A 27,091-nucleotide genomic window follows, 5' to 3' on the forward strand; every position below is an offset into this window, starting at 1 on the left:
AGCCTCTTCCCATGACAAGCCCACCCGCCCTGTAGTGCCACTCAGCCATTCCTTCGGCATCCAGGACTCTGGGTGAGGTCAGCTGGCTACCCCACCCTGTCCTGGCACAGGGACCCTCTGCAGTACCCCAAGCACACACCCTTGGCCTCCTTCCTGCAGCTCCCCCACAACTCCCAACTGTGTCACTGGGCTATATTAGGGCGGATATTTTTGCGTCTCACACCATGAGTTCCCCAGAGGCCCTGCTGGCTCATTCCTGGATTCTCGGCCCCAGAAAAGACCTTGAGCCCAGCATTTATCATCATAAACAGGGCGCTTATCTGAGAGGTGGTCCCAGGGAACGTGGTAGGGGAGTCTTCCAGGACAGGGGGGTATGGGGCTCCTGGGCACAAAAACTGTTCTGAGTCCCCCATTTCTTGTTCCTGGGACATGGGCCTCCTTCAGCCTCCAGGGCCTCCCCTGAGCTCCAAGGGCAGGTTCAGACAGTTGCTGATCAGGGAAGGAAGGGGATGCAGAGACCAGGGAGGACCAGTGAAGACCCAATAGCACAGCCTCAGGGCAGGATCCTGGTTCCCCCTCAAGGGAGACACACGATGACTTAGGCACCTTATACACCTAAGGGAAAAGTTATAGTCCTTATGCTTCTTTTAGAAATGAATACTTTATATCAAACATTTTTAAATAAGGTGGGTTTTTTTTTTTTTTTTTTTGATGTAGCAATAGATGGTGCTTCCTATGTAATGCGTGAAATTGCAAGGTCTAGCAGTTGGCCTAATAACTACTGTAGTGTTGAAACAGTGATGATGGTTATCCATATTTTGAAATATCTGGGAAAAAACTGCAATGTGACTTGAAAACATATATAATTCTATCAATGACACCATCACGGGTCCTGCTAGTACTGCTGTGGTTTGTTGCCACATCATTGAAGGAAAAAAAAATTTCAGGTAGAAGTCAGTGAAAGTAAAGATGTATTTTTTTTCCCCAAATTTTCAGACTTCTGAATTCAGTCCTTTGTTCTCTAGGCATCCCACGGACCCCAGATTAAGAACTCCTGGTCCAGGGATTGAATCTGAGCTGCAGTTGCAATCCGAACTGCAGCTGTGGCAATGCTGGGCCCTTCAAGCCCCTATAGTGACCCAAGGTGCTGCAGTGTGATACTCAACCCGCTGAGCCATGGTGGGAACTCCAATTCCTGGTCTAGTTTTATCTTTGATAGCACATATATGTAATTGCATCAAATGTAGTTTTCAAAGTCTGATGAAATTTAAAAATAACGTGCCCAACAGGTTAAAAAAAAGAAAGAAAAAGAAAGAAATGCTTAGGAGTTCCCGTCACAGCACAGTGGTTAACGAACCCGACTAGGAGCCATAAGGCTGTGGGTTCAATCCCTGGCCTCCCTCAGTGGGTTAAGGATCTGGCGTTGCTGTGAGCTGTGGTGTAGGTTGCAGTCTCGGCTCATATCCTGCATTGCTGTGGCTACGGTGTTGGCCGGCAGCTGTAGCTCCAATTCGACCCCTAGCCTGGGAACCTCCATATGCTGTGGGTGCGGCCCTAGAAAAGACAAAAAGACCAAAAAAAAAAAAAAAATGAAAGAAAAAAGAAATACTTTAAAATTGAACAGCTTAGAGTCCTTCCTTGTCCTTCTCCCTTGCTTAATTTCACCCTAAACACAATCACCCATGAGCTAAAGATCAGGAACCCTGAGCTCAATTGCCTATGGATTAAAGATTATTAGCACATGATATTTCCCAGGAACTTTCCTAGTTTGTTCCAATCTCTGATTGATATGCCCTTTTCCCAAGTACTGCTATTCTAGGCAATAACCCAGTAGACCAGCATCTGAATCATGGCCTGACTCCAGCTTTGATGACGAAGGTGTTCCCCCAAAGAAAGAATGCATGTTTGCCCCAATCACGATTCTATCTGGAACCCTGTTTTTCTTCTCTAGACTGTAAGACTCCCTGCAATTCTTCCCCAGAGGAGGGCACAGTCTTTAAGGCATGAGCCTGCTGTGGCCTTCTTTGCCTGGTAAAGCAATAAAAGCTATTTTTCCTCCTTCACCTCAAACTCTGTCTCCCCCTTTCTCTTCAGCACCGGTGGACAGAGACAACACATGGGGGTTGGGAGGAAGCAGCTGAGGGTGCCTGGAGCTCAGTCCTGTCCTGCCAGGACCTTTGGGGGCCTCAGAGACCCACCTCACGGGTGTGCAAATTCCTCTCCTGCCAATGCTTGAGTGAGGGGTGCTGCCAGATGCTGGGGTCCTGTCCCTTCAGGCAGGTGGACAGGCAGTTCCAACAGGCAGGCATACCTCCTGGGGGCTGTGCTGGGGCTGGAGAGGGGGCGTGAGCCCCAGCCTGCAAAGGCATTGCCCACCGCAGGAAAAGAGAGTGCCTGATCTGGGTGCTGGACCCTTCCAGCATAGCTGCTGACCCCCCAGGGGAGCCCCTTTCAAGGATGAGGCCATCACGCCCCTCGCCCACAGTCATGCCTTGAGATGCTAATAGAACACTTTCCATCCCATCCCGAAGCTGACAGCACTAACGGCCTGAATCCAGCCAGAACACAGATTGGGACTTGAATGTGCCGGGACTCGAAACCGGCCTAAACCCAGATTGGGACTCAAACTCATGGTTTTAAATTAGAATCACTCACCCTGTGTCTGTGTCTCATCCAATGAGGTTCAGGTTCTTCATGTCTCCGCACAGAAGGAATTCAGTGAGAGACAAAGTGATAGACAAGAAACAGATCTATTAAGATAGGATGCTTGTGAGAGACGCAAGCGGGGAGGCAAGGAAGCTCTGCCTGAGGAGCTGGTGGGCTACAGTTTTATCATCCAAGGGACATGGGGGTTGGAAAGGCCCGCCTCTTCCTTTCTGAGAGTAGCAGCTCCTCCTTAGTATCTGGTAAGGTGTGTATTCAAATCAGCAGAAGGGAGGTCCTCAAACTCCTGCCCTTGGTCTGAATCTGAATGTAGGTCTCATCCCATCCCCCACCCAATGACCTGAGGCAATTCTGGCACCTCCACTAGTCTAGCAAGCCTGCCTTGTTCTGATGGCTTTTTTGAGCAATTTATTCACTTACAGTGATCTCCCAAGTCCCCTCGATTTCCCTCTCTATGATCCTTTATCGGAACTTCTACAACCACCTGTGCCTACTCCATCCCTATCAAGCCAGCTGCCTCTCTCAAAACAAGGACGGCATCTGGGTTCCATCTGAAAGATGCCTGCTCTGTGGACTCTCTGGGTTCGGACAGTAAATTAATAATATCAAGTTTCCATATGAAACAGTTAAACTCCAAGGGGAAATCTGGTCTCTGACGATGATGAGGACACGGGACCAGCCCCTCCTCGCTGCTCCCCCTTGGCACGAGCCTAACCCAGGGCTGGCGAAGCATCTGCCACCCAGCCTGCCCAACACAGCAGAGGCTGCCTCTGTGCTTCACTCACAGCAGAGAAGAGGGCCTGGGACTTAGTGACCCTTTCCCAGAGGTCTGCAGAGGCCCCACCGGGACCTGGGGACCCACTGCAGCAGCTTGCCCTTGGGCCCCCGGCCGCCTCTGTGCTCCATGGATCAGAGCTGCAGCACTCAAAGCCCTTCTGCAACAAAGGATCACCTCCCAGATGTGGCGGGACCATCGCTACAAGCCTGGCGGCACCAGTGCGAGAGGCTTGGCAGCAGGCAGGGCAGGCATCCACATCCTGTTTGCCCAGGAGGGAGTGGAGACTTGCCCTCCAGCAGTGTCTGCTCTGTACCCACACCTCAATGGCCAGGGTTGGACTCTGGCTTGTTAGTCACCAGCAGGACTGACAGTGCCCACGGCCACAGGGACTCAGGTGGACTCTCCCTCGAGGTGGGATGTCAGGAGCACAGCAAGTGGCCTGGCTGTTGTCCCCTAGGCTTCCGACCCTCAGCACAGGTAGCCCCCAGACCTGGAGGGTGCAGGGTGACCCTGTTTGAGCTGCCACTAAAAACAGCCCCACAGGTTTGGCCGGCAAAGGGAAGTGGCCTGGGGTCAGCAAGTGGCCGGGCTGTCCCCTGCCTGTGAGATGCAGATGTCTGCTCCCAGCGCCTCCCAAAGGCCACTTTCCTTGCTTAGAGGTTGGCAGTATATTAAAAAGATGAAGAAATGCCAAAATGGGTTACAAAACCCGTGCATCTTACACGTCAATGGGTACGATGATGATGATGTGATTTGAAATAACAAATATGTATTCAGTCTTCACCGCTGTCCTGGCACAGCTCCAAACCCCTTGGAACTGTCTTTGTTATGTCAATGAGGTTATTCAGGAAATCCCCAGGGCAGTTGACCTGTGACCCGGGGGAGGAGGAGGCGTGGAGGTGGAATCAGTCACCAGGGGCCAGTGATCCAGTGGATCAGGCCTGAGTAAGGAATTCTCCGTGGAAAGCCCCAGGGTTCAGGGAGTTTCAGGGTTGGGAGGCCTGGAGTGTGGGGGGAACAGGTACCTGGCGAGGGTGCGGGCTTGCACCCTGCTCTCACCCTGCCCTGCGTGGGCGTCTCTTCCAGCTGGCTGTTCCGGCTCTTATAATACGCCTACCATCTTCTCAGTAAAATGCTTCCCCCAGCTCAGCCGCTCCAGCAAATTAATCAAACTGAGGAGGGGATTGTGGGAACCTCTGATCTATAGCTAATCGGGCAGACGCACCCAGGAAAACCTGTGCTTAAGGTGGGTATCTGGGGAGCGGAGGAAACTAGTGGGACGGAGCCTGTGGGGTCTGTGCTGGCACCAGGTGCATAGCGTCAGATTGAGGGGACGCTCAGCTGCTGGCACAGAGAACTGCTTGGTGTGGGGACACCACCTTCCCCCGACATCTAGAGGCCAGAAGTGACGTGTTGTGTGTGTAAGTGAGGCAGACTCACTCGCGGGACAGAAAGTGGAGGGAAAACGGGGTGCTTTTCGTGCTTGCAGACTTCCCGAATCCCTTCAGGAGATGGAAGACCGGGCTCTGACCCAGAAGTGCAAGAGGAGCTACAGCCAAGCCCTCGTCTGGAGTGGAGGAAAGGGTCTCGGGGCTGGACTGGGGTTTGTCTGGCCTGTGCTGGGGGCCTTGCCCCTCCTGTGCATGAGGGCTGTCTTCAAGGCCAACCCCTGGGGCCCCAACTTCATCCCAGCACCTGCCTTCTGGGCTGGGAGCTGCCATCCCTGGTTGCCCTAGAGCGGGTCCTGGCCCCAGGTGCACAGACGGGCAAGACGCTGGGTGGTGGCTGCACTGGTCAGAACCTTTATTTGCACGGGGCCAGTTGCTCACCCAGCTGAGGTCACTCTGACTGGACAGGGCCCCAGAGGGGGCAGGGGGCTCCCGCCACATTCAGGGCGCGGGGCTGGGTGCTGGGAGGCCGAGCCCACAGGAGGGAGGCTGGTCTTCAGTACTCGAAGGTGACCGTCTTGACCCGCAGGTACTCATTCAGGGCTGCCTCTCCTGCAAGACATGGCGAGCCAAGGCAAGATGTCCCTGTCATCGTGACCCTCAGATAGCTCCTCTGCCGGGCAGGCACATGCGTCCCCAGGCTGCTGTGGTTTTACTACCCATCCTCCCACCACCCTGCGGGCTCCCTGGTCCCTGTGGCCGAGAGGCAGCATGTGGCTCCCTGAACCTTGTCCCCGCATTTCCAGCTGCTGGCTCCCCCAGTGGCAGGGCAGGGACGTGAGGGCAGCCAGGAGAAGAGGGTGCTGGGCAGAACTCCTTGCCCTGGGCAGGCCAGGGGCTATGCCAGGCTCCCTGCCTGTGACACCCTCACCACACTAGGGCTCACAGTGCCCACACTCAGGACACGCTCAGCCCCCATGGGCTCCCCTCTCTTTGAGGAAGAAGCCTGAGGCCTGACAGTGGCCCCCCCCCCCCCCGGCCACAGAGCACTGGCCTCTCTGCAGCTCCAAGATCAAAGCTGGCTCCTCAGGACCTGCCGTCCCCTCTGCCAGGAGCATGTGACCTTCATGGCCAGCTCCTCTAGCGCTTGGGTCTCAGCACAGAGGACACGTCCTCAGACAGGCCCAAGGCCTCCAGCTAGAGCCACCTACCAGTCTCTAGCTCACATCACTTTGTCTGGTGTGCTTCCAGACCTGCCTTAGGTGTCACCTGTCTCCTCCCTGTAAGAAGTGAGCAGCCATCTTGTCACCCTGGCCCCTGGACGGAGCAACCTCAAACAGATGTTTGTTGAATGAATAAAGAAAAGTGGGCATGATTAGGTTACCCAGGTCTTTGCCAAATCCGGACTGCTTGAACCCTCCAAAGGGGGCGGCCACGTCGGTCTTGTTGTAGGTGTTGATGAACACTGTGCCCGCCTCCAGCTTGTCGCTGACGTACAGGGCCTTATTGATGTCCCTGGTGAAGACACCAGAGGCCAGGCCAAACTCTGTGGCGTTGGCCCGAGACAGCACGGTGTCCATGTCGCTGCAAGGAAACCGAGGAAGAGCTCCGTGAGGAGGGGAAGGGCCAGCCCTGGACAGGGGACCCAGAGACATGCCACAAGAGGGGAGCCCAGCCCACTCCAAGCTCCCACCTCACAGGCGAAGCAAGCCTGGTGGATGACAGGTGGAGGAGGCAGAGGGGGCAGAGAAGGAAATGGGAAGGGAGCGCCTAGGACGGCGCGTGATCGGCCACAAGGACCCTTTAGGTCCATGGGTGTGTTCCTCACTTTATAGACGGGGGGCGGGAGCTCAGAGAGGGGGCAGGCTAGCCCCACCACACATGGGACAGCACATGCATGCTGGGGCGTCCCTGTCACAAACATCACGGGCTTGAAGATGCAGCAGGTGGCTGCTTTGGTCATTCTAATGTGGGTGATTGTTACTTTTTGACAGTTGGTGGGAAGGACAGGGGACAGAGGACAAGGTGCCATTCTGTAATATGCTCAAGGCCCAGGAGAAGGCACAGCCGGGGTCCAGCTCCTCTGTCTGGGCTGGCAGGTGCCTTGGGGGCCAACAGGACAGGGTGGACATGGGCTCTGGGCCATTGACGGATCTGAAGGCGCCTCTGGGAGGGAGCCAGGTGCTGATCAGAGGTGAGGTGGCCCACTGAACCCAACCAAACTGTAGGCTCACCGGCCAGATAAATAATGGTCACCGAGGTGTGGGTGGTTTGGGACACAGCAGTGGATACTGAGCACAGAACCTGAGACACATGGAGAACACTCCCGGGGGAGCAGAAGCCCTGCGGTCCTCGTGGTCTCCACCCTCAAGGCTGAGGCCTGCGCAGGGGCCCGGCTACGTGGACGGTCCCCCGTATGAATCCTCCTTCTGGCCCCGCAGCTCAGTCCCACGAGGATGAGAATCAGGCCCAGGATGACAGAGCGGGAGCCCTACCCGTCAGCAAATCGGGAGATGATCATGATGGGCCCGAAGGACTCCTCCCGGGCTATGAACATGTGGTCCTCCACGTCCGTGAAGACGGTCGGCTCAAAGAAGAAGCCTGTAGGGACAGAGGCCACACTTGTGGGAGCCCGGCTGCCAGGCCTTGTACAACCTACTCTAGCAATGAGGTTCGGGATGCCTGCACTGGGCTGTGACCCTCCCGGACGGGCAGAGAAGGCCAGGCTGCGCTCAGAGCTGGTCTGCCCGCCACCAGTGCAGATGCTCAAAGCTGGACAAAACCTGGGTTTTTCTAGGTTTAACCTGAAAACACCAGGATTCTGTGGCCAGTGCTGCCTCCCGGATGGCCCTCCCTCGGTCCCTGTGGTCAGTGTCCCTGGAACAGGGCTGCTCAGGATGGCTTCCCTTCTCCTTCCTGGCACTGTGGGGCGGGGAGGGGCAGGGCAGCTTCTCTGTGCTCAGGGGCCAGTGCTCTCGGCCAGGACACTCCTCCCAACCAGACCGCCGCCCCACAGAACTGCTTCTGTGCAGAGGCTTCTTCCTCTGAGTATTTCTCCTCTAGACAGAGCCACGGGCCCTGAGACCCACTGGACAGATTTAATTTGGCCTGATTTAAGAGTTCCCCAGTGGCCTACTGGGTTAAGCATCCGGCATTGTCACTGCTGTGACAAGGGTTTGATCCCTAGCCCAGGAACTTCTGCACGCCATGGGCACAGGCCACAAAAAAAAAAAAAAAAGAAAAAGGCCTGATTTAGACAAAATTAAGAGACTTGAAATTTTCTCTAATGTTTAGAATAATGGATTTTTTTTTTTTTTGCTTTTTTTTTTTTTTTTTTTTTTTTAGGGCCATATCCACAGGATATGGAGGTTCCCAGGCTAGGAGTCAAATCAGAGCTACAGCTGCCGGGCTACACCACAGCCACAGCAATGCAGGATCCCATCCGCATCTGTGACCTACACCACAGCTCGCGGCAACGCCAGATCCTTAACCCACTGAGTGAGGCCAGTGATTGAACCTGAAACCTCATGGTTCCTAGTCGGATTCATTTCCGCTGTGCCACGACGGGAACTCCAGAAAAATTTAAGTTTAATAAAATGTTTCTTATCTTATACACTTACACAATGTAATTACAATTTTTAAAACATGAGTCACGTATGAACACATGTTGGCTCACGTGATGTGGCCTGTACTCATTCAATCTGCAAATGAAATGTAGCCCCATGTCCCTGAGCTCCAGTCCGGTCAGTCTCTGCCCTCTGTGACCCTTCCTGCCCCTCCGCACTCTAGGCCCCGAGGAGTCTGATGCCCTCATTCTCTGGCCTCCGGCGGGATGAGAGGAGCCTGCATTCAAACACTGCCCCTCACGCGGGTCCAGGAATCCTGCCTTCACTTCCCGCCAGTCCCAAGCTCTGGCCTCCTGGAACCCTGAGTTAATGGGGGCAGGGAAGGGGGTAAGCAGACAGTGGCAGCAGGATGGAGCACCCGTGACCTTCAGAGCCCCCAGGGCCTGAGCCTGAGGTCGCCTGAACCATGAGGTCACCAGAGGCAGCGGCAGAGACAGGAGGTGTTTGTTCAGCAGAAGACCAGCAAATGTGCAGAGAGAGGTAAGCGTGGCCCAAGTGTGGGTCGAGCACAAGCCGCTTAGACACAGATGGTGAGAGACCCTGGGGGATGGAGGGAGGGCCACAGGGTGGGAGGGCATCAACTTGGGGGAGTTGTAGCTGGACTCTGCAGCCACGTGAGGACGTGAGGATGGACCGGGGGCTCAGGAGGAGCGAGCCGGCATGACCGTGGAAGGGGTGCAAGAGCGGCAAGCAGAACCTCCAGGTCTTAGAGAATCAGGCACTTAATTAAGAGCAAGGGGTAGAGAGGGAAGAGCCTAGAATCCATCTTGGCCTTCCCTCCACGATCCCAGGTTGGTGCAGGCTTGGTGTGAGGCTCGGCGCCAGCCCCAAGGATCAATTGTGCAGGAGACAGGCATGAACCTGCACCTGCGGTTCTGGCTCAGAGACTGGATTGGATGGAAGATTCTAGAGGGGCAGGTGTGCGTGTCTGCCATCAGGCAGGGCTGAGGATGGTTTTGGTACCACTGGGGGGCCTGGGTGATGTGCAGGTGGGGGTCCAGGGGTCAGGAGTCTGGACAAGGAGGAGCTGGAGATGGGTCCTTGGTAGGTCTGAGCCACCACAGGGGGAGGCGGGGGCTTGCCCTGCATTTAAGGGACTGGTGGAGAGGGAGTTTCCAGCCAAGGGTGGGGACAGAGAAGTGACAGGAAAGAGGAAAACCATGAAATCCAGGGCAAGGATCCATGGGGGGCAGGGAGGGGGGATTTCAAGATGCAGAGAGGTTTGTGGCCATCAGGGTCTACTTGGATATAGATGAAACCAGGTGCACGGCCCTCGCCTTGCCAGCCTCACACCTGCTCTGGCAGGTGTCCCGCAGCCAAGGTCCACCTTCCCCACCTGTGGTCCTGACGGGACCTGAATCTGAGAACCTGGCCTCCAACACCTCCGGTCAGCCAGGGACTGTGCCCCCTGCTGCTCCATCTGCCGGGTGGCAGCGAGGGCTGACTGACCTGGCCGAGGGACTTGGTTCCCCCCGCAGACCAGCGTGGCCCCCTCCTTCACGCCACGCTGGCAGTACTCCACCAGCTTCCGGAGGTGGGCCTGGTGGTTCTGCGGCCCGTGGTTGGTGTCCCGGTCGAGAGGGTTGCCGATCTTCATCTTCCCCACCTCTTCCACCTGTGCGAGGACTGCCGGTCAGGGGGCTCGGGGTCGCGGTTTCTGACCACCTGACCCACCTCCCATGGATGCCTTTTTGGGTGACCAACCACGGGCCCCGGAACAAAGTCCACGTGCCAGACGCTGGAACCACATTCTGATTCCAAACCAGCCCGCCGGGCTGAAGTCTCAAAATCACCCTCTGTGCAAGGAGACCTGGGCCTGACATCTGGGGGCTGGGACAGCGCAGGTGTGCGTGTGGGGGTGGCGAGGGCTGGAGGGGACAGGTATGGAGGGGGGTCGGGTGTGTGTGAGGATGGGGGAGGGCAGGTGTGCAGGAGGCAGACGGGAGGGCAGGTGTAAGGTGGAGGGGTGTGACTGTGAGTCAGGCCAGATGTGTGTAGGGGGCGGGGTGTGAGGACAGGTGAAGACGGTGTGCGGGGGGGGCGGGGGCGGGTATGCCGTGGTGGGGGCTGGTGGTCAGGGCAGGTGTATGGGGGTTGAGGGTATGGGGGTGGGTGAGAGCAGCAGAGGCAGAAGTGGGGTGTGGGGGCAGCACAGGACTGAGGCGCTGAAGGGGTGCTTATTCTGAGGACACCAGGACATGGGTGGGTGGGGTGGGGTGAGAGAACATTGCTGTAATGCCCTGTGACAAGGTGGGGCAGACTGAGTGGAGGGGAGGGGCCTGCTCCAGGAGGCCCCTGCCCCTGATCCCATGTCTGCCTGCTTCAGAGCCCAACGGTAAGGCCTCCTCCTCCGGGAAGCCTTCCCCATTGCCTTGGCCAACGTGAGGCAGGTGTGGGCTTTGCTGCCTGGAGATGCTGGTCTGGGTGTCTGTGAGGAAGTACCAGGTGCTGACTGATGATGCCCAGGCTGGAGAGTCAGAAATGCCCCAGGTATGGGAACCCAGGCGAACATAGCCACTTGGAAGCAGACACCAGGGCTCCTGGGCTCTAGGCTGAGGCACCCCTCCCACTTGTCAGCTGTCCCCTAGAGTCCTAAGACCACACAAGGTCATCCCCACCTCTCTGAGGCCACCTCCGGTCAGGCCTTCCTGTCTCACCCCAAACAGCTCAATCAGATGCAGGAGGACAAGCCCCCGGGGACCACCCTCTGTCCTCCCATCAGGAAGTGTTGGGCTCCTCTGACTGCTCCGAAGAGAGTCCCCAAGCGGGTGCCAGGCCCCCACCTTGCCCCAGGCTGGCCACCCGATTGCTCCCAGGCCCCGGGGATGCCAAGGGCAACCTCGCTGACTCCCAGATTTGTGCCTCGCTTCCTGAGCTTGGGAACGGTGCCCCCTGGACGGCTGTCCTTCAGACTCTGCCCTCCCCCCACCAACTGGGGTTGGGTTGTGGGCTGGCCGCCCAGTGCTGCGCTTCCACAACCACATCCGCTTGGTGAGCCGGCCCTTGGGCCCTCCACCTCCATCCCTGCCACCTGACAACTCCTGTGTGGGGCCTATCACAGTGAAGGACCAGCTCAGAAGAGCTGACCCGCTCCCAAACCATGGTAGGGTCTACAAACAGACGTGAAAGCTCTCGTTTCCTTCCCAGGCTCCTGCCCCTTCAACCTGGGCTGGTCTGTGCCTGGCTTGGCCAGTAGAAGGTGGCAGAAGCAGCATTCAGTGACTTCAAGAGGACTCTACTCTCGCTCTTGGGGGTCCTGCCACTGGCCCTGCCTGTGTCTGAGCACAGACTACACAAAGAAGGGCCACAGGCAGAGATGAGACAGCCCAGCACAGTGACCAAGTGCCAATGTGTGGGCCAGGGGCGTATGTGCTGCTGTTCTCTAGCCACGTGGTCTTGGGAGCGGTTTGTTATGCTCCCTTCTAGAAAACACATCTGTCCCCCACCCTGCCCCCTTTCGTATTTCCTCCCCGTTACTCCTGCCTGCTTTTCTTGTCATCCTAAACACAGTCTGTCTAACCTGCAGGTAGAGCCAGTACCCCCCAGCACCTCACATCTACTCTGCAGGAGTCTCTGAGCTGAACCTGAGCCACCAGCCCTGCTGATGCTAGAGGCTGTGGATGGTCCTTCCTAACAGACAGGGGAAAGGATCCCCCTCTCTTGTCCTGTCCTGCACTGTCAGAGGAAGGGGGAGGTACCAGCAGCACCACCCCCCCCCGCCGCCACCAGCCACCCACATCACACTGTCTCATCCCTTTATCTGTGGGCACCCTCCCTGAAGCCTAGCCCTTGCATCCACACCCCAGCCCCTGTATGCCTCCTCTACCCCTGTATCCACATCCCAGCCCTTGTATCCACATCCTCTGCCCCCGTATCCACACCCCAGCCTCCATCTCTGAGCCCTGAGCCCCTGCAACTGGTGAACCAGCAGCGCCAAGACCCTCAGCAGAACTTACCACCTTCTGCACAAACTGGTCATGAATCGAGTTCTCCACAAAGAGCCGGCCGGCTGCGATGCAGTTCTCACCTTTGTTGAAGAACACTGCGCTCATCCCCTGGAGAAGAGACCAGAGTCCTGGTTATGACCCCCGCACCGGTCCCAGCCCCTGAGCGGGCCAGTGCCCCCTCTGAGAAAGAAGGGAGGAAGGCTTGTGTCTGGGCTTCCTGCCACCATTCAGGCCCATCAGTCTGGTGACATCCCCAGAGAAGGAGAGGCCAGAGGGGACTGTGTGGCAAGTGAGGCCACACGGGAGGGGACAGAGCTGAGTCCTGACTCCTGCTGCTGGGGAACCAGGCTGGAGGCGGGGGGGAGGAGAGGAGTGAGTGAGCCTGGAGCCCCTCCGGCTGGGGGGCTCCCAGGGGGGTCAGAGCTGCCCTCCAGGAGCTGAGCCTGGAGCTGGGGTCTGTGCACCTGGCGCAGGTGGCAGAGGTGGCCTCTTGAGAGGGATGGTGCCAGCCAGGCCCAGCCTAGAAGAAACGTCCTCAGAGGCCAGGCTGGGCCTCCTGGAAGCTGGGACGCACTGTCCGGCGACATAGACTGGCCTCTGCTGGCCGCTAAGACCTGGAGCTGACCGGCCGCTTCCCTCAGTTCCGTTCTAACGAGGCTGAACCTCTTTCTTGCTGTGCTGGACATGTCCTCCTCCGGGCACAGCTGGACGGAGATGGGGGCAGCGCGCCTGGGCCCCCAGATGAAGAGGGCTGGACTGATTTGCTCCCACATGTGTGCAGAGGGGGACCGATGCGTGATAACGCCAATGACAATGTCGGAACAACTGGCCCACAGTACCTGGTCCCCACCTTTCAGACACAATAGCTAAATCTTCTTCCCATCCTCCTCATCTGGGTGAGAGCAAGAGGCCCAGAAAGGCTAATTTGCTTGCCCAAGGCTGCCCAGCGAGGCTGCAGTGGCGCTGGGCAGGTGTGGACCTGGCACAAAGTCCCAGGGCTGGTCGCTGCTGGGAGGGTCCCCCCCCGGGTGCCCAGGGTGCTGTGTGCTTTCCTATGGGTCAGGGAACCTTGCCAGGCTGGTTTCAGAGCAGAGGGAATCCTGGCTCTCACTTCTGGATCTTTGAAGCTGACATCAGTCACCAGGCAGTTGTGAAACCTCCTAGGAGGTGTGGCTCTGGGCACGAGCCACTCCTTGTGCCCAAGGCCTCTTCCTTCCTCCTGCCTGGTCCAGGCTGACTGTGCGTGGACCCCACCCCCGTCCCCTGCGGCCCTCACCATCTGCACAGCCCTGCTGAGGTCACAGTCGGAGAAGATGATGAGGGGAGACTTTCCGCCCAGCTCTAGGGAGACCTTCTTCACATTGCTCAGGGCACAGCTGAAAAGAACAGAGTGTTGGTGGCCTGGTCCCCAGGAGCCGGGACCCTGTGGACTCCAGGGGGAGGGCCCAAAGCAGCTCCAAAGCAAGCTTCACTCAAAGAGCAACACAGGGTCTGGGTTGGAGGGAGCTGCCCCCACTCCGACTGTGGGCCAGGCTCTCCTCCCCCCACCTCCACCCCCTCGCCGCCCCCTGCTGCCTCCTCTAGCCTGGCACCGCCCTGGCCCACCCTGGGCCACCACCCCTCTGCTCCATTCTGCCTTCAGAAGTTGGCTCAGCCTCACTTATGAGCCCAACCCCAAGAGGAGGTCACGCACAGCCACTGAGATGGGGACAGGCATGGTACCCAGAGAAGGAGACCTGCCTCATGAGGGGGTGGGGAGGGCAGGCGGGGCTGCAGAGTAGTCGCAGGGTGGAAGCCCACCACTGCACAGAGATGGTGCTCCATCTCCACAGCTGGACACCTGGGGGCCCAGCAAAGAGGGCAGTCATGTGTCCAGAAAGAGGGACTCAAGACCCTGCAGGTCGGTGGGCTGGGCACAGCCCCAGCTCCTCCCCCGTGCACCTGTCACTCAGTGGACACTCAGCTGCAGCGGGGTACTTGATGCCTGGGGCAGCCAGGAAGGGGCTGCTGCCCTGGGATCTGGCCCCCTCAACCTCTCTAAGCTCAACCACTGATTGTGCAAACCACGTTCATGGTGCTGGTGGGGAACCAGGGTGTGTGGTGGATTAGTGGCACAACTGCAGGGGTTTGAGGCTGGAGTCCAAGGACTAAGCCCAGGGCTGCAGCAGGAGACAGTAAAAGCTTCCCATACCAGCTGCAGGAAACAGCAATATTTGTTTAGTACCCACATTAAAGGGAAGCTCAGAAGAAATCAGCGAAGGAGTTCCTGTCATGGCACAGTGGAAACAAATCTGACTAGGAACCATGAGGTTGCAGGTTCGATCCCTGGCCTCACTCGGTGTGTTAAGGATCCAGTGTTGCCATGAGCTGTGGTGTAGGTCGTGGACGCGGCTCGGATCTGGTGTTGCTGTGGCTGTGGTGCAGGCTGGCAGCTATAGCTCTGATTAGACCCTAGCCTCCTCCATATGCTGTGGGTGTGGCCCTAAAAAGCAAAAAAAAAAAAAAAAAAAAAAAGGAAAGAAATCAGTGAAAAATTAATTCTATTATATTTGATTTAACCCCAATAATAAAAATATTACCACTTCAACTTGCAATCTACACAAAAATCACTGAAGTCCTTTGCCTTGTGCTAAGTTTTCGAGATCCGTGTCTTCTGGGCTCACAGCCCTGTCCCAGGCCACCATGTGTGCTGGTTGGCCCCAGACCATGGTGAGACCCCTGCTCCTCAGTGCTGCTTTCAGCCAGGGCTTGACAGACCCGTGAAGTCAGGGCCTTGTAGCTTCCTGGGATGGCCGTAGGCTTGGGCTCACACATAGCACCGGCCTCTTCCAGACCCTGGGACCAGAGGCCAGCATCCTGCGGGGCCGGCCATACCACTCACCCACCACCTACCTTTTCATGATGTGCTTTCCCACCTCGGTGGAGCCCGTGAACCCAATTTTCCGCACATCGGGATGGTCCGAGAGCCTCTGGCCGACCAGTGAGCCTGTGGGAGGTGTGGGCGGGGCAGGCAGGGTGGTCACAGTGCTGAGGACATGGGCCCGGCCACCCTCCCCATCCACCCAAGGCCAGAGCTGTGGGTGTGTTCTCACACGCCGGTGCCCTCAGGGCCCTGGGACCACTGGGCCTCGCTTCCTGGTGTGGGTAGAACCGTGTCCCCTCAAAATGCTGAAGCCTCAACCCCTGTATTTGGAGCTGAAGTCTTTAAAGGGGGGATTCAATTAAAATGAGGTCATCAGGGCCGCCCTCATCCAACATGATCAGTGACCTGATGAGAAGAGGAGGTGAGGACACAGACACTCAGAAGGACGACCATTTGAGGACACGGGGAGAAGGTGGCCGTCTACACGCCAGTGAGAGAGGCCTCAGGAGGAATGGGTCCCGCAGGCCCCTTGGTCTCAGATGTACAGACATCCAGACTCCAAAACTGGGAGAAATCAACAGGCGTTGTTTAAGCGGCTCTGTGTGCGGTGCTTTGTTGCAGCAGCAAAGTCACACACTGGCCTTGTGTCTTTCCACCCGGCAGGAGAGACCCAAGGGGAGGGTACCCAACAGGGCCCGCTGCCCCTCCTGTTTGGCTGCTTGGAACCCTGGCTGCTTTTGCTGCACGGCCCCACCAGGCCAGGCCTGCAGGGTCCCAGCCCAATGTGGCCAGTCCCCTCGGACCCTTCTGGGCCTACAGGGGTCCCAGCCCAACGTGGTCAGTCCCCTCTGCCCCTCCCAGTCCCCTCTGCAGCAAGACCTCAAGGTCACCTCTCCCTGCTGACATCTCTCCACCTCTGCCTGCTCTCTCTGCATGTCCTGAACCCAGTACTCTCCTTGACTCTGTGTGACAGCACCGGGGCCTCTGCTACACCCTGGTCTTCTTCCCTTCTCAGTGCACGGTCTCCTCAGTGACCTCAGCCTGGCTCACCTCTTCAAATGCCATCTTCAGGCATATCACCCTCTAGATTTGTATCTTGAGCTAAGCCTCCCTGCACCCAGAGACATTTGTCATTCCTCAGCTGGCTCGGCACCTCCACTTGGATAGCTCACAGCCTCTCATATTTAGCGTATTTGAAACTGAACTCTTCAGCTTTCCCCAGACCTGCTCTTCCCCCACGGTCTCCACCGCAGTAAACAACCTCTCTCTGCAGCCAGCTGTTCAAGCCCACAGTCAGTCCACACACCACCCCCATCCATGAGTCACCCAGCCCTGGGGCTCCTCCATGTCCTAGTCCCCCAGAGCCACTGCCCTTGCCTCTGAGCCTCTAAAAGTGCCTATGGCAGAAGCACCTGTGACATTCTGGTTCAGGAGGCTGGGAGCGGGGACGTGCACTCCTGTCACGCTGATTCCATTCCACCATGCACACTGTTTAACAATCACTGTTTTGAGGAGGAACTATTTGCAAAAAAGATCTCTGATAATGGAGTATTACCTCAAACATCCAAAAGCCTCCAACAATAAGAAAACAAACAACCCAATCAAAACATCGGCAAAAGATCTGAAAAGGCATCTCATCAAAGAAGATAGCCAGGTGGCAATAAGTGTATGGACGTATGCTCAACATCATAAGTTATCAGGAAAATTTTTTTTTTTTGTCTTTTTGATGTTTCTAGGGCCGCTCTCACGGCATATGGAGGTTCCCAGACTAGGGGTCTAATCGGAGCTGTAGCTGCTGGCGTGCACCAGAGCCACAGCGACGCAGGATCTGAGCCGCATCTGCAACCTACACCACAGCTCATGGCAACGCCAGATCCTTAACCCACTGAGCAAGGCCAGGGTTTGAACCCGCAACCTCATGGTTCCTAGTTGGATTCGTTAACTACTGCGCCACAATGGGAACTCCAGGAAAATTTAAATTAAGACAGCAACGAGACACCACTACACGTCCAGCAGAATGGCCAGGCCCAGAGCACTGACCACACCAACTGCTGGCAAGGACATGCAGCAGCAGGAATGCTTGTCGCGGCTGGTGGGGATATGGCAGGTGCCGCCACGCTGGAAGACAGCTTGGTGGTTTCTCACAAAAATGAAACCTACTCTTACCATATGATCCAGCAGCCATGCTCCTTAGTATTTACCCAAAGCAGTCAAAAACATATGTCTACATAAAACCCTGCACAGCAATGTTTATAGTAGCTTTATGCATAATTGCCAAGAGATGGAAGCAACCAAACTGTGCTCCAGGAGGTGAATGGATGAACAAACTGTGGTCCATCCAGACAGTGGGATGGTATTTGGTGCTAAAAAGAAATGACCTATGAAGCCATGAAAAGATATGGAGGAAACTTAAACGCTTCTTACCAAGTAAAAGGAGCTAATCTGACAAAGCTACAAACTTTATAATTACATAATACTATTCTGGTGAAGATGAAACTCTGGAGACAATTAAGCAATCAGGGCTTTGCCGGGGACTCGTGGGGAGGAGAAATGAACAGATGTTCCCTCCTCCACGGGGGATTTTTAGGGCAGTGAAACTGTTCCATCTGATACCACAATGTTGGATACATGTCATTTTACATTTGTCACAGAATGTACAATGCCAAGAGTGAATCTTAGTGTAAACTAGAGACTTTGAGGGATGAAGACATGCCAGTGTAAGTTTGCCCATTGTCACAAACGTGGGACATTTGCACATGAGGAGACAGGACACAAACGGGAACTCCCTATATTTTCCATTCAGTTTTTCTGTGAACCTAAAACTGCTCTGAAAAATACGGGCTACTGAACAATAGCAACAACAAAAGCACTGTTTTAGGCTCTCCAAGAAATATTTACAAGAAGATATCGAATACTAGATCACAAAGAAATTCTCCATCTTAGAAAGCAGACCTAGAATTCCTGTTGTGGCACAGCAGAAATGAATCCGACTAGGAATCATGAGGTTGCGGGTTCGATCCCTGGCTTGGCTCAGTGGGTTGAGGATCTGGTGTTGTTGTGAGCTGTGGTGTAGGTCACAGAAACGGCTTGGATTTGGTGTTACTGTGGCTGTGGTGAAGGTTGGCAGCTGCAGCTCTGATTCGATCCCTAGCCTGGGAACCTCCATATGCCGCCATTGCGGCCCTCAAAAGACAAAAAAAAAAAAAAAAAAAGAAAGAAAGAAAGCAGAACTTTTTGAAGTTCCCTTGTGGCTCAGGGGGTTAAAGATCTGGCATGACCACAGCTGTGGCGCAGGCTGCCACTGTGGTACGGGTTCCATCCCCGGCCAGGGAACTTCCACATGCTGCGGATGCCATAGAAAAAAGCAAAAAAAAAAAAAAAAAGTAGAATTTTCGCAGGCTATTATGGGATGAATCCCACTCACATTCCCATGTGGCCAGCCTAACAGCCAGTACCACAGAATGTAATTTTATTTGGGAATAAGGTAGGTTGTTGTTGGGAATGTCCCTATAAGAGGGGAGACCTGGATACCGACACACACAGGAAAAACGCCGTGGAAAGGTCAAGGCACAGCTCTCGGAGCTGGAAGAGGCACAAAGGCCCCCTCCCTCAGAGCCTTTAGAGGAAGCCTGTCCCCGCCCCACCCTGACACCTCAATCTCAGATTTCTCCTCTCCAGACAGCATGTTTTGTTGTGTGAGTTCCCAGCTGGGCTACTCCACTGTGGAAGCCCTAGAAACTGATACTGACTTCTCTGACCATGAGGTGATAAAGCTAGAAGCATAAGATCAGAATTTTAGGGAACAAACACCTGAAAAAAATTAAATTGCTTTGACCTTACTGGCTCAGAGAGACCATCAGAACTTCAAAGGGCATATTGTCTAAGAATAAGAAAACGTGGAGTTCCCGTCGTGGCGCAGTGGTTAACGAATCTGACTAGGAACCATGAGGTTGCGGGTTCAAACCCTGGCCTTGCTCAGTGGGTTAAGGATCTGGTGTTGCCATGAGCTGTGGTGTAGGTTGCAGATGTGGCTTGGATCCCACGTTGCTGTGGCTCTGGCATAGGCCGGTGGCTACAGCTCCGATTGGACAGACCCCTAGCCTGTGAACCACCATATGCCGCGGTAGCTGCCCAAGGAAATGGCAAAAAGACAAAAAAAAAAAAAAAAAAAAAGCAAAAAAAGCAAACGTGAACATATTCCACAGGCATGGGATGGGAGTCACCTCTGAAGGCCATTACAAGGAGCCCTATTGGAGTTCCCGTCGTGGCGCAGTGGTTAATGAATCCGACTAGGAACCATGAGGTTGCGGGTTCGGTCCCTGCCCTTGCTCAGTGGGTTAACGATCCGGCGTTGCTGTGAGCTGTGGTGTGGGTTGCAGATGCGGTTCGGATCCCGTGTTGCTGTGGCTCTGGCGTAGACCGGTGGCTACAGCTTCGATTCAACCCCTAGCCTGGGAACCTCCATATGCCGCGGGAGCGGCCCAAGAAATGGCAAAAAGACAAAAAAAAAAAAAAAAAGGCAAAAACAAGGAGCCCTATTGGCAGCTTCCCAGGGGAATAACTGGTGAAAATCAGTAAAAACCACCGTTTAAAGTCTCCGGAAATTTTCCTAAGGACAGACAGCAGGCGAGGAGGTATTTATTCAGGAGAGTCTGACGTCGGGGCTGTGAACCATTCTCTCTGTGGACTAGGCAAGTGTGGTCAGGAAGGCAGTCCAAGGACGTGGTGTCCTTGCAGGAGGGGATGGCCAGCAGGGGCTTCCCTGCCTCCAACTTTGAGTGTCAAGGCCAAAGCCCTGGTGAGGGTGGCTTCCACCCCCCACCCCAATAAGGTGGGACCTCATCCATGTGGCCCAGCTCCCTCATGGGGCCCTGTGCCTGAGGTAGCAGCTCAGAAATTTTGGTCAGGGAGAGGCTTTCTATGGGAAAGGAGACCTCCTGGGGTTCCCTTGTGGCTCAATGGGATTTGGTGTTATCAGTGCAATGGCCTGGGTCACTGTTGTGGCAAAGGTTTGATCCCTGGCTCCAGAACTTCCACATGCTGTGGATGTGGCCAAAATAAACATAACAACAACAACAGAGAGCTCCAAAGCACTCCCTGAAGGAACTGACTTCATCTGCAACTGTACAAGGAACTTGAGCCCTAAGGACATTCTCCAAAACAATGGAGACTTTGGGGTGAACAATTAAGGGGAGGCTGGTAAGTCTATTACAGCAATAACATAAACCATAGTTTCCAGTGAGTATACCAGACAGAGCCAGGGAAGAGCCAAACATTAAGGGCCAGCCCTGAAAACCAGCCTAGCAAAGGGGCCCGGATTTAATTGGGTCAGACTGTAAGGCAATTTATGCCCCAGGGTATTGCTGAAACAACAGAGCAACCAGCCTGCAGTTGGTGCAGTTGACCAGCTAGTGTGATGACAAAGGAGGCAGATGGCTTAACAGATCAGAGGAAAGAGACCCTCTATAACTGCTGACACTGGGGACTGTGCATGGCCCAGGGGTATGCCCTCTGCGGGGCAACCTCACAGGCTGCACACCACAAGGGAAGGAAACTTTACTAAAACAGTCTAGCCACGTCACTAAACAAACAAGAAAATGATGGAAAGGGGCCAGGGATTCAGTTTTTTATAAAGAAACTTATGAGGCATGGAAAGAAACAGCAAAATGTGACACATCACAGGAAAAAAAATAGCGGGCAATGTAAACAGACATTGAGAAGGCACAGGTGTCACACCTAACAAAGACTTCAAGGCAGCCCTTATTAAGATGTTCAAATAACTGAACAAAACCACTTATAAAGGCAGCTATGATACAATGTCTCATCAAATACAAATTTAAAAAGAACCAGAAGCTAAAAAGTACAACTGAAGTGAAAACTGAGCAGAGAGGCTCAACAGTAGGATTGAATTGGCAGAAGAGTTAGTGAACTTGAAGATGGCTGGAAATCATGAAATCTAGAGAAAAGCAAGAAAAAGAATGAAGAGACGTGAAGAGCTCCTCAGAGGAGAGTGGAACAGCAGTAAATACAACAATATACTCATAATGGAAGTACCAGAAGGAATGGAGAAATAGAAAGCAGTAGAAAAAATATTAGAATACATCATGGCTGAAAATTCCCAAGTCTGATAAAAAACACTATCCTGGATTAATGAATTCCATATCAAAAACTGCAAAGAGATCCACACCCAGATGCTTCATTGTGAAAGTGCTAGAAAACAAGGGTAGAGAAAACTTTGAAAGCAGCAGGAGAAAAATGACTCCTTATAAATAAGGGAACTTGGTAAGATCCACAGCTGACTTAGCAAAAACAACAGAGGCCAGAGGCAGTGGGATGGTACAATCAGAATGCTCAGAGAACTGCCGCCAAGAATCTTTCATCCGGCAAGCTAGCTTTCAGAAAATAAAGGCAAAAGAAAACATTTCTGGATAAACAAAAACTTAGATAATCTGTTGCTAGCAGACCCACCTATGAGAAATACTAGAGGAAGTTCTTCAAGATGAAAACAAAAGACTTGGACAGTAATTCAAATCCACAGGGGAAAAAAAACCCCAAAAAACCACAAAGGACACCAGTAAAGGTAATTGTATGCTTATAACAGACTGAATTTCCTTTCCTGTCTTAATTGATAATTCCCAAGTTATGTAATTTATGCCAGAGCACAGACATATGTACCGAAAATGGACAACATCTGGGGAGGCATTTGATGTTAAGTGTTAAAGCTAAACCCCTCCAGGTGTGGGTCTCCCCCGCCAAGGGAGGCCTCCTTGGCTCCCAGGCCCACTGTGGGCACCCACCAGGGCACAACATGCAGCAGGCCCTGTTCTGACCACAGGCACCCCGTGCCCCGTCCACGGCCCTTACCAGATCCTGGCAGGATGTTAACCACACCCTTGGGAATGCCGGCCTTCAGGGTCAGCTCTGCAAACTTCAAGGCTGTGAGCGGGGTCACCTGAGGAGGTAGGAAAGCAGGTCAGGTCAGGAGGCACTGGGAGGTGCACTCAGCCTTGCTCTGCAGACAGGCAGCCGTGTTCCTGCCCCACTGCAGCGGGGAGCTGGGAGAGGGCCTGCTGAGACCCAGCAGTAGGCCTTCTACTGGCAGGGCTCCAGCCCCCCAGCCAGGCCTGGGACCCTCTGCACCTGCATGCCTCCTCCCCTTGTCCCACCAAGCCCTCAGGACTGCCTAGCAGCCTGCCCCTCTGCACCGCCTCCTCATCCTCTGGGAGCTGGTGCTGCCTTCTGGCCTCTGCAAGCCCCTTGGTGCCCAGGCAGTGCCTGGCCCTCCGTGGCTGCATGTGATGTGCTGGCAGCTGCCCCAGCAATCAAGTGGCCACCCTACTTCTGGAGGAAGAGGGGTGACTCTCCTGGCCTGTGTGTCATCCACACCCCGCCCACCACCAGGTCTCAGGCTGAGGGGAGCCTGTGGGTGCCCAGACCTTGTGGTGGTCTACCAGGGACAAGTGCCCCCATGCTAAAGGGAGAGGCTAAGGGTCATCTCAGGGGTGGCTGGAATGCAAATGTATGCAAATTCCTACAAAATGTGTTATGCATGTTAAATGCTCAGGGTAAATCCTCTAACTGTATCATTTTGTTGGTTTTTATTTTGTTAACACCCTCAAGGCCAAATTGCCCCAAAGCAGCTGAAGTGCCAGCTTCAGTTTGTAACCAAACTCTGCAAAGTACAGATGAAGGAGTCGAGGCTCAGGGAGGGGTGTCCTCACCGCAGGGCACCCTGCTCAGGCCCTCCAGCCTGCACCAGGGACTCATACATCCCACCACTGGGCTGGTGAGAGGGGCACGAGTGGTGGACACAGAAGCTTCCCCAAGGTGTTTGGTCTCCGAAGCACCAGCTTTAATTGTAGACGCCGGGGCTGCCTTGGAACCCGGAGCCTGGGCCGCACAAGGGAATGGAGAAGGGTTTCTGCTCCAAATACCACCCACTGGAAAAATCCTTGATGGCTCAGCAAGCAGCTGCAAGCACAGCCTACTAGCCTGACTGGGTACCTAGTGGCCCATGGAACACTGGGTCTGCCCCGTGTGATGGCCCACGTGGGCCAGCCCTCATTTGCAGAAGCCTCCTCCCCGAGGGGAGGCCAGCCAGTGTGGGCAAAGGGGCCTAGGCCCACCTCCTCGCTTGCAGGGTGCCTCCTAGGCCCTCCCAGCCCAGGCCACCAGGATGCACCCACACGTACCTGGGCGGGCTTGATCACCACTGTGTTTCCAGCAGCCAGGCAGGCGGCCGTCTTCCAGGACAGCATCATCAGGGGGTAGTTCCAGGGGATGACAATGCCACAGACCCTGTCGAACCAGGGAAGCAGACCTTGGTGTCCCTACTTGGCCTGGGTCCCTGCCTGGACCTGCCACAGCCTCCCTTCTCCTGGGCCAGACATCCACTTCAGGGCCAGGCTCCTGACGGGGCACCAGGAACCCTGCAGCGGGACAGTTCATACCTTTCTCCCAGGCCCAGATGAGGCCATATGTCCAGTCTGACAGTAGCCCCTCTTCCCAGCAGGGTGTCACAGCAGGGGACACTGCACAGTTATTGATGGGACTATGAGACAGTCGAGGGACATGGTTTGGTACAGGTGGCACCAGGAGAGGGGGAGGTGACAACAGGCACAGGGGAGAACAGAGAGGGCCTGGGGCCACAGAGGTGGGTGGAGAGGACATGGGAGAGTGTCAAGAATCACACATGTGAGCATGGATGAGGGTCCTCCTGGGTTAGGCCACGGTCAGTCCCAAAGAGATGAGAAGGATGCAGTCAGTCTGGGGCCCTGATAAAGCCCACCTGCTTTGCATTAGAAGACAGTGTCCAGTGTCAGTGCTGCCCCTCGGTCCCAGAGAGGCCTCTGTCTGGGTAGTGTCTCCATGGAGGGAGTCCCCATGTCCCAGGAGATGTACTGATGACACCTGTGCCCCCAGCAGGCATGTGGTTCTGCCTCCTCCTGACCCCACAGAACTCGGTGACAGCCTTTCCTTGTGTGTCGGTTAGATGAGCTTGTCCACATGGGAGCCCTTGCAGACCAGGTGACTGCTGTTTCATTATCATCTTCACCATCTTCATTCTCATCTTCACCATCACCTTCATCTTCATCACCATCATCTTCAAACCATCATCTCCATCATCTCCATCACCATCTTCTTCACCATCACCTTCACCTTCTTCACCATTTTTACCATCATCTTCACCATCACCTTCATCTTCATCACCATCATCTTCATCATCTTCAAACCATCATCTTCATCACCATCTCATCACCACCACTTTCATCATCTTCATCTTCAAACCATCATCTGCATCATCTTCATTACCATCTTCTTCATCATCACCTTCATCTTCATCATCTTTGACATCTTCTACACAATCTTCATCATTTTCATCATCATCATCTTTACCATCACCTTCATCTTCACCACCATCATCTTCACTATCTTCTTCACCATCACCATCACCACCACCATCATCAGAAAATGTTTCCCCAACAGATGGCTGCTTGGCCAAGAGCAGGACGGGACAGTGAGGAGCTGCAGGGTTCAGGGCCAGCAGAGTGGGAGCAAGGTGGGCACTGGGGCAGGCAGGGAGGCCAGGCTGGAGGCTCGCACTCCTTCCTGGGAGTGATGAGGTGTGCTGAGGGGTTAGGAAAGCTGGTCCCCACCCCACGTATACCCAGTAGATCCAGAGGGACAAGTCAGTGGAGGGAACAGGGCCAGTGCCCCCAGGGACAGGGGAGAGGTCCCCAGGGAGAAGGAGGACTGAGAATGAGGCAGGCCTCAAAGAGGAAAACACAGCAGAGACATCCTGCCACCAAGGGCTGAACTGTGCCCATGAGTCCCCATGTTGAAGTCCTAACTCCAGAGCCCCAGGGTGTGACCTTATTGGGAAAACGGGTTGTCCCAGATATAATGAGTTAAGGTGAGGTCTCACTGGGGGAGGATGGGTACCCAATCCCCTTTGATGGCTGTCCTTATGAAAAGAGTGCCCCGTGAAGACAGGCCTGTCTCGTGCTTGCGAGGGCAGAGCCCAGGAACACATACAGCCCGCAGGCACCAGACGGGAGGTGAGGCGCCTCAGAAGGAGCCAGCCTCTCCCCACCTACATTGTCTAGGGCCCCCAGACCGTGAGACAACCGAGGTCTGATGTTTGAGCCTTCGGGATGTGGTGCTGGGTTACAGCAGCCCCCAGCAAAGGTCCAGCCCTGCCAGCCCAGGGGAAGCCAGGCAGCCGAGCAGGGCCAACATCCTCCTCAGTCCGATGGGTGGACTCCCTGGGTGGGCGGCTGGAGGATCAGTGGCTCACAAGCTCATGGGTGGGGCTCCAGTGGGGTCCTTGCTCCACACCCCTGGTACCATGGCTGGTGTCATGACCAGCCTGAGCTCTTTTTGGCAGGGAGTCCCTCCAGGGCGCCTGTGTCTGCATGGGGAGCTCTTAGCTCTGCCGCACGTGGTGTCCTTGGGCACCCACCCTCAAGTCCCCACATCCAGCCTGTGGGCAACTCGGGTCCTCAGTGGTCACTGCCAGTGGCCTTTGGGCATCGGATGGTGAGATGAGGCCTCTTGCTGCGGGCTTAGAACCTAGTCTTTCCAACACTGACTGGATATCTGGCCTCCTCCCCAGGCCGAGGGTTCAACCTTGCTTGGGGGAGGAAGTCCTTATCCACGCTATCCTCACGTGCTGCTTGTTAAACTCTGCAGATAAAATCGCTCAGGCCTTCTGTCTGTTCCTCCAAGACCCTGACTGATGGAGGGTTATTGGAGGGATTAAATATGGTCACAAAGTCACTCAATTACTGCCTGGCACGGGACAACAACTGTGGAAGTGAAGGCTGTTTGGACCCCAAGGGCAGAAATTTCATCAGTTTTCTCTGCTGCATCTCTAGCACCTGTTGTGTTTGGAAGGTGGGAGCTGGCAAATAAACCGCTGTCTGGGGGTTCCTGTCGTGGCACAGTGGTTAACGAATCCGACTAGGAACCATGAGGTTGTGGGTTCGATCCCTGCAATCCCTGGCCTTGCTCAGTGGGTTGAGGATCCGGCGTTGCCGTGAGCTGTGGTGTTGGTCGCAGATGCGGCAAGGATCCGAGTATTGGTGTGGCTGTGGCATAGGCCGTCGGCTACAGCTCTGATTTGACCCCTAACCTGGGAACCTCCATATGTCGTGGGAGCAGCTCAAGAAAAAAGGCAAAAAGACAAAAAAACAAAAAACCACTGTCTGTTAAACACAGAGGGGGCGGTTGAGTGCCCTCCTGCACTGCGCGAAAGGCCTGGTATGTGACTCACCCGATGGGCTCCCTCCTGGTCAAGGTCAGGTTCCGGTTGGGTCTGGCCTGGTTGATGGGGATGGTGCTGCCCTGGAAGAAGTAGAGCATCGGTAGAAGGGGCTCTGCCCCCACCCCTTCCCCTCTGGGCAGCCAGCCTGTGCCTGGGGCCCAGGGAGGGGCAGGGACAACTGCGTCCTGATGCCCCAGCTTGGGTATGGGCGGGCAGCTGAGGGTTTCAGAGCCGGGTGGAGTGGGCAGCCATGGGGCAGTGTGCTGCGCCTGGTAGCATCCTCAGGCAGGAAGCAGGTCTGACACGGGGTGGCCTATGGGGCAGAGAAGGGCCAGGGTGGGGGCCAACTGCCCCTGGAGGCTGTGTGGGCCCAGGAGGCCCTGTGATGGCCCCTCCCTCACCCTCTGTGGAGGGGAGGGGTGGGGAGCCCAGAGCTGGCAGAGACCTGAGAACTCTGCGGCCATGGGCCTCCCTGGGGAGGGGCTCACACACCACTGCCCACAGCAGGCAGACCTCTAATAATCCCCCCCGCCGCCACACCCGTGACATGTTGACCCCT

General features: G+C 55.3%; 1 protein-coding gene across 2 annotated transcripts in view; it reads right to left on the reverse strand.

Annotated features, from left to right (window-relative positions):
• The window catches only part of ALDH1L1 (aldehyde dehydrogenase 1 family member L1), a 46,193-nt gene continuing 24,323 nt past the window's right edge, over positions 5,222 to 27,091 (reverse strand). For both annotated transcript variants that reach the window (XM_021098212.1, NM_001244647.1), the window contains 10 exon segments: positions 26,542 to 26,612; positions 23,459 to 23,564; positions 22,131 to 22,218; positions 15,296 to 15,389; positions 13,680 to 13,779; positions 12,413 to 12,511; positions 9,906 to 10,071; positions 7,326 to 7,431; positions 6,215 to 6,414; positions 5,222 to 5,442 (listed from right to left, as the gene is read on the reverse strand). In XM_021098212.1, coding sequence (XP_020953871.1) covers positions 5,387 to 5,442; positions 6,215 to 6,414; positions 7,326 to 7,431; positions 9,906 to 10,071; positions 12,413 to 12,511; positions 13,680 to 13,779; positions 15,296 to 15,389; positions 22,131 to 22,218; positions 23,459 to 23,564; positions 26,542 to 26,612 — 1,086 coding nt within the window. In that variant the 3' untranslated portion in view covers positions 5,222 to 5,386.

The sequence above is a fragment of the Sus scrofa genome, chromosome 7 (assembly GCF_000003025.6).
Source record: "Sus scrofa isolate TJ Tabasco breed Duroc chromosome 7, Sscrofa11.1, whole genome shotgun sequence".
In the NCBI taxonomy this organism is placed as follows: domain Eukaryota; kingdom Metazoa; phylum Chordata; class Mammalia; order Artiodactyla; family Suidae; genus Sus; species Sus scrofa.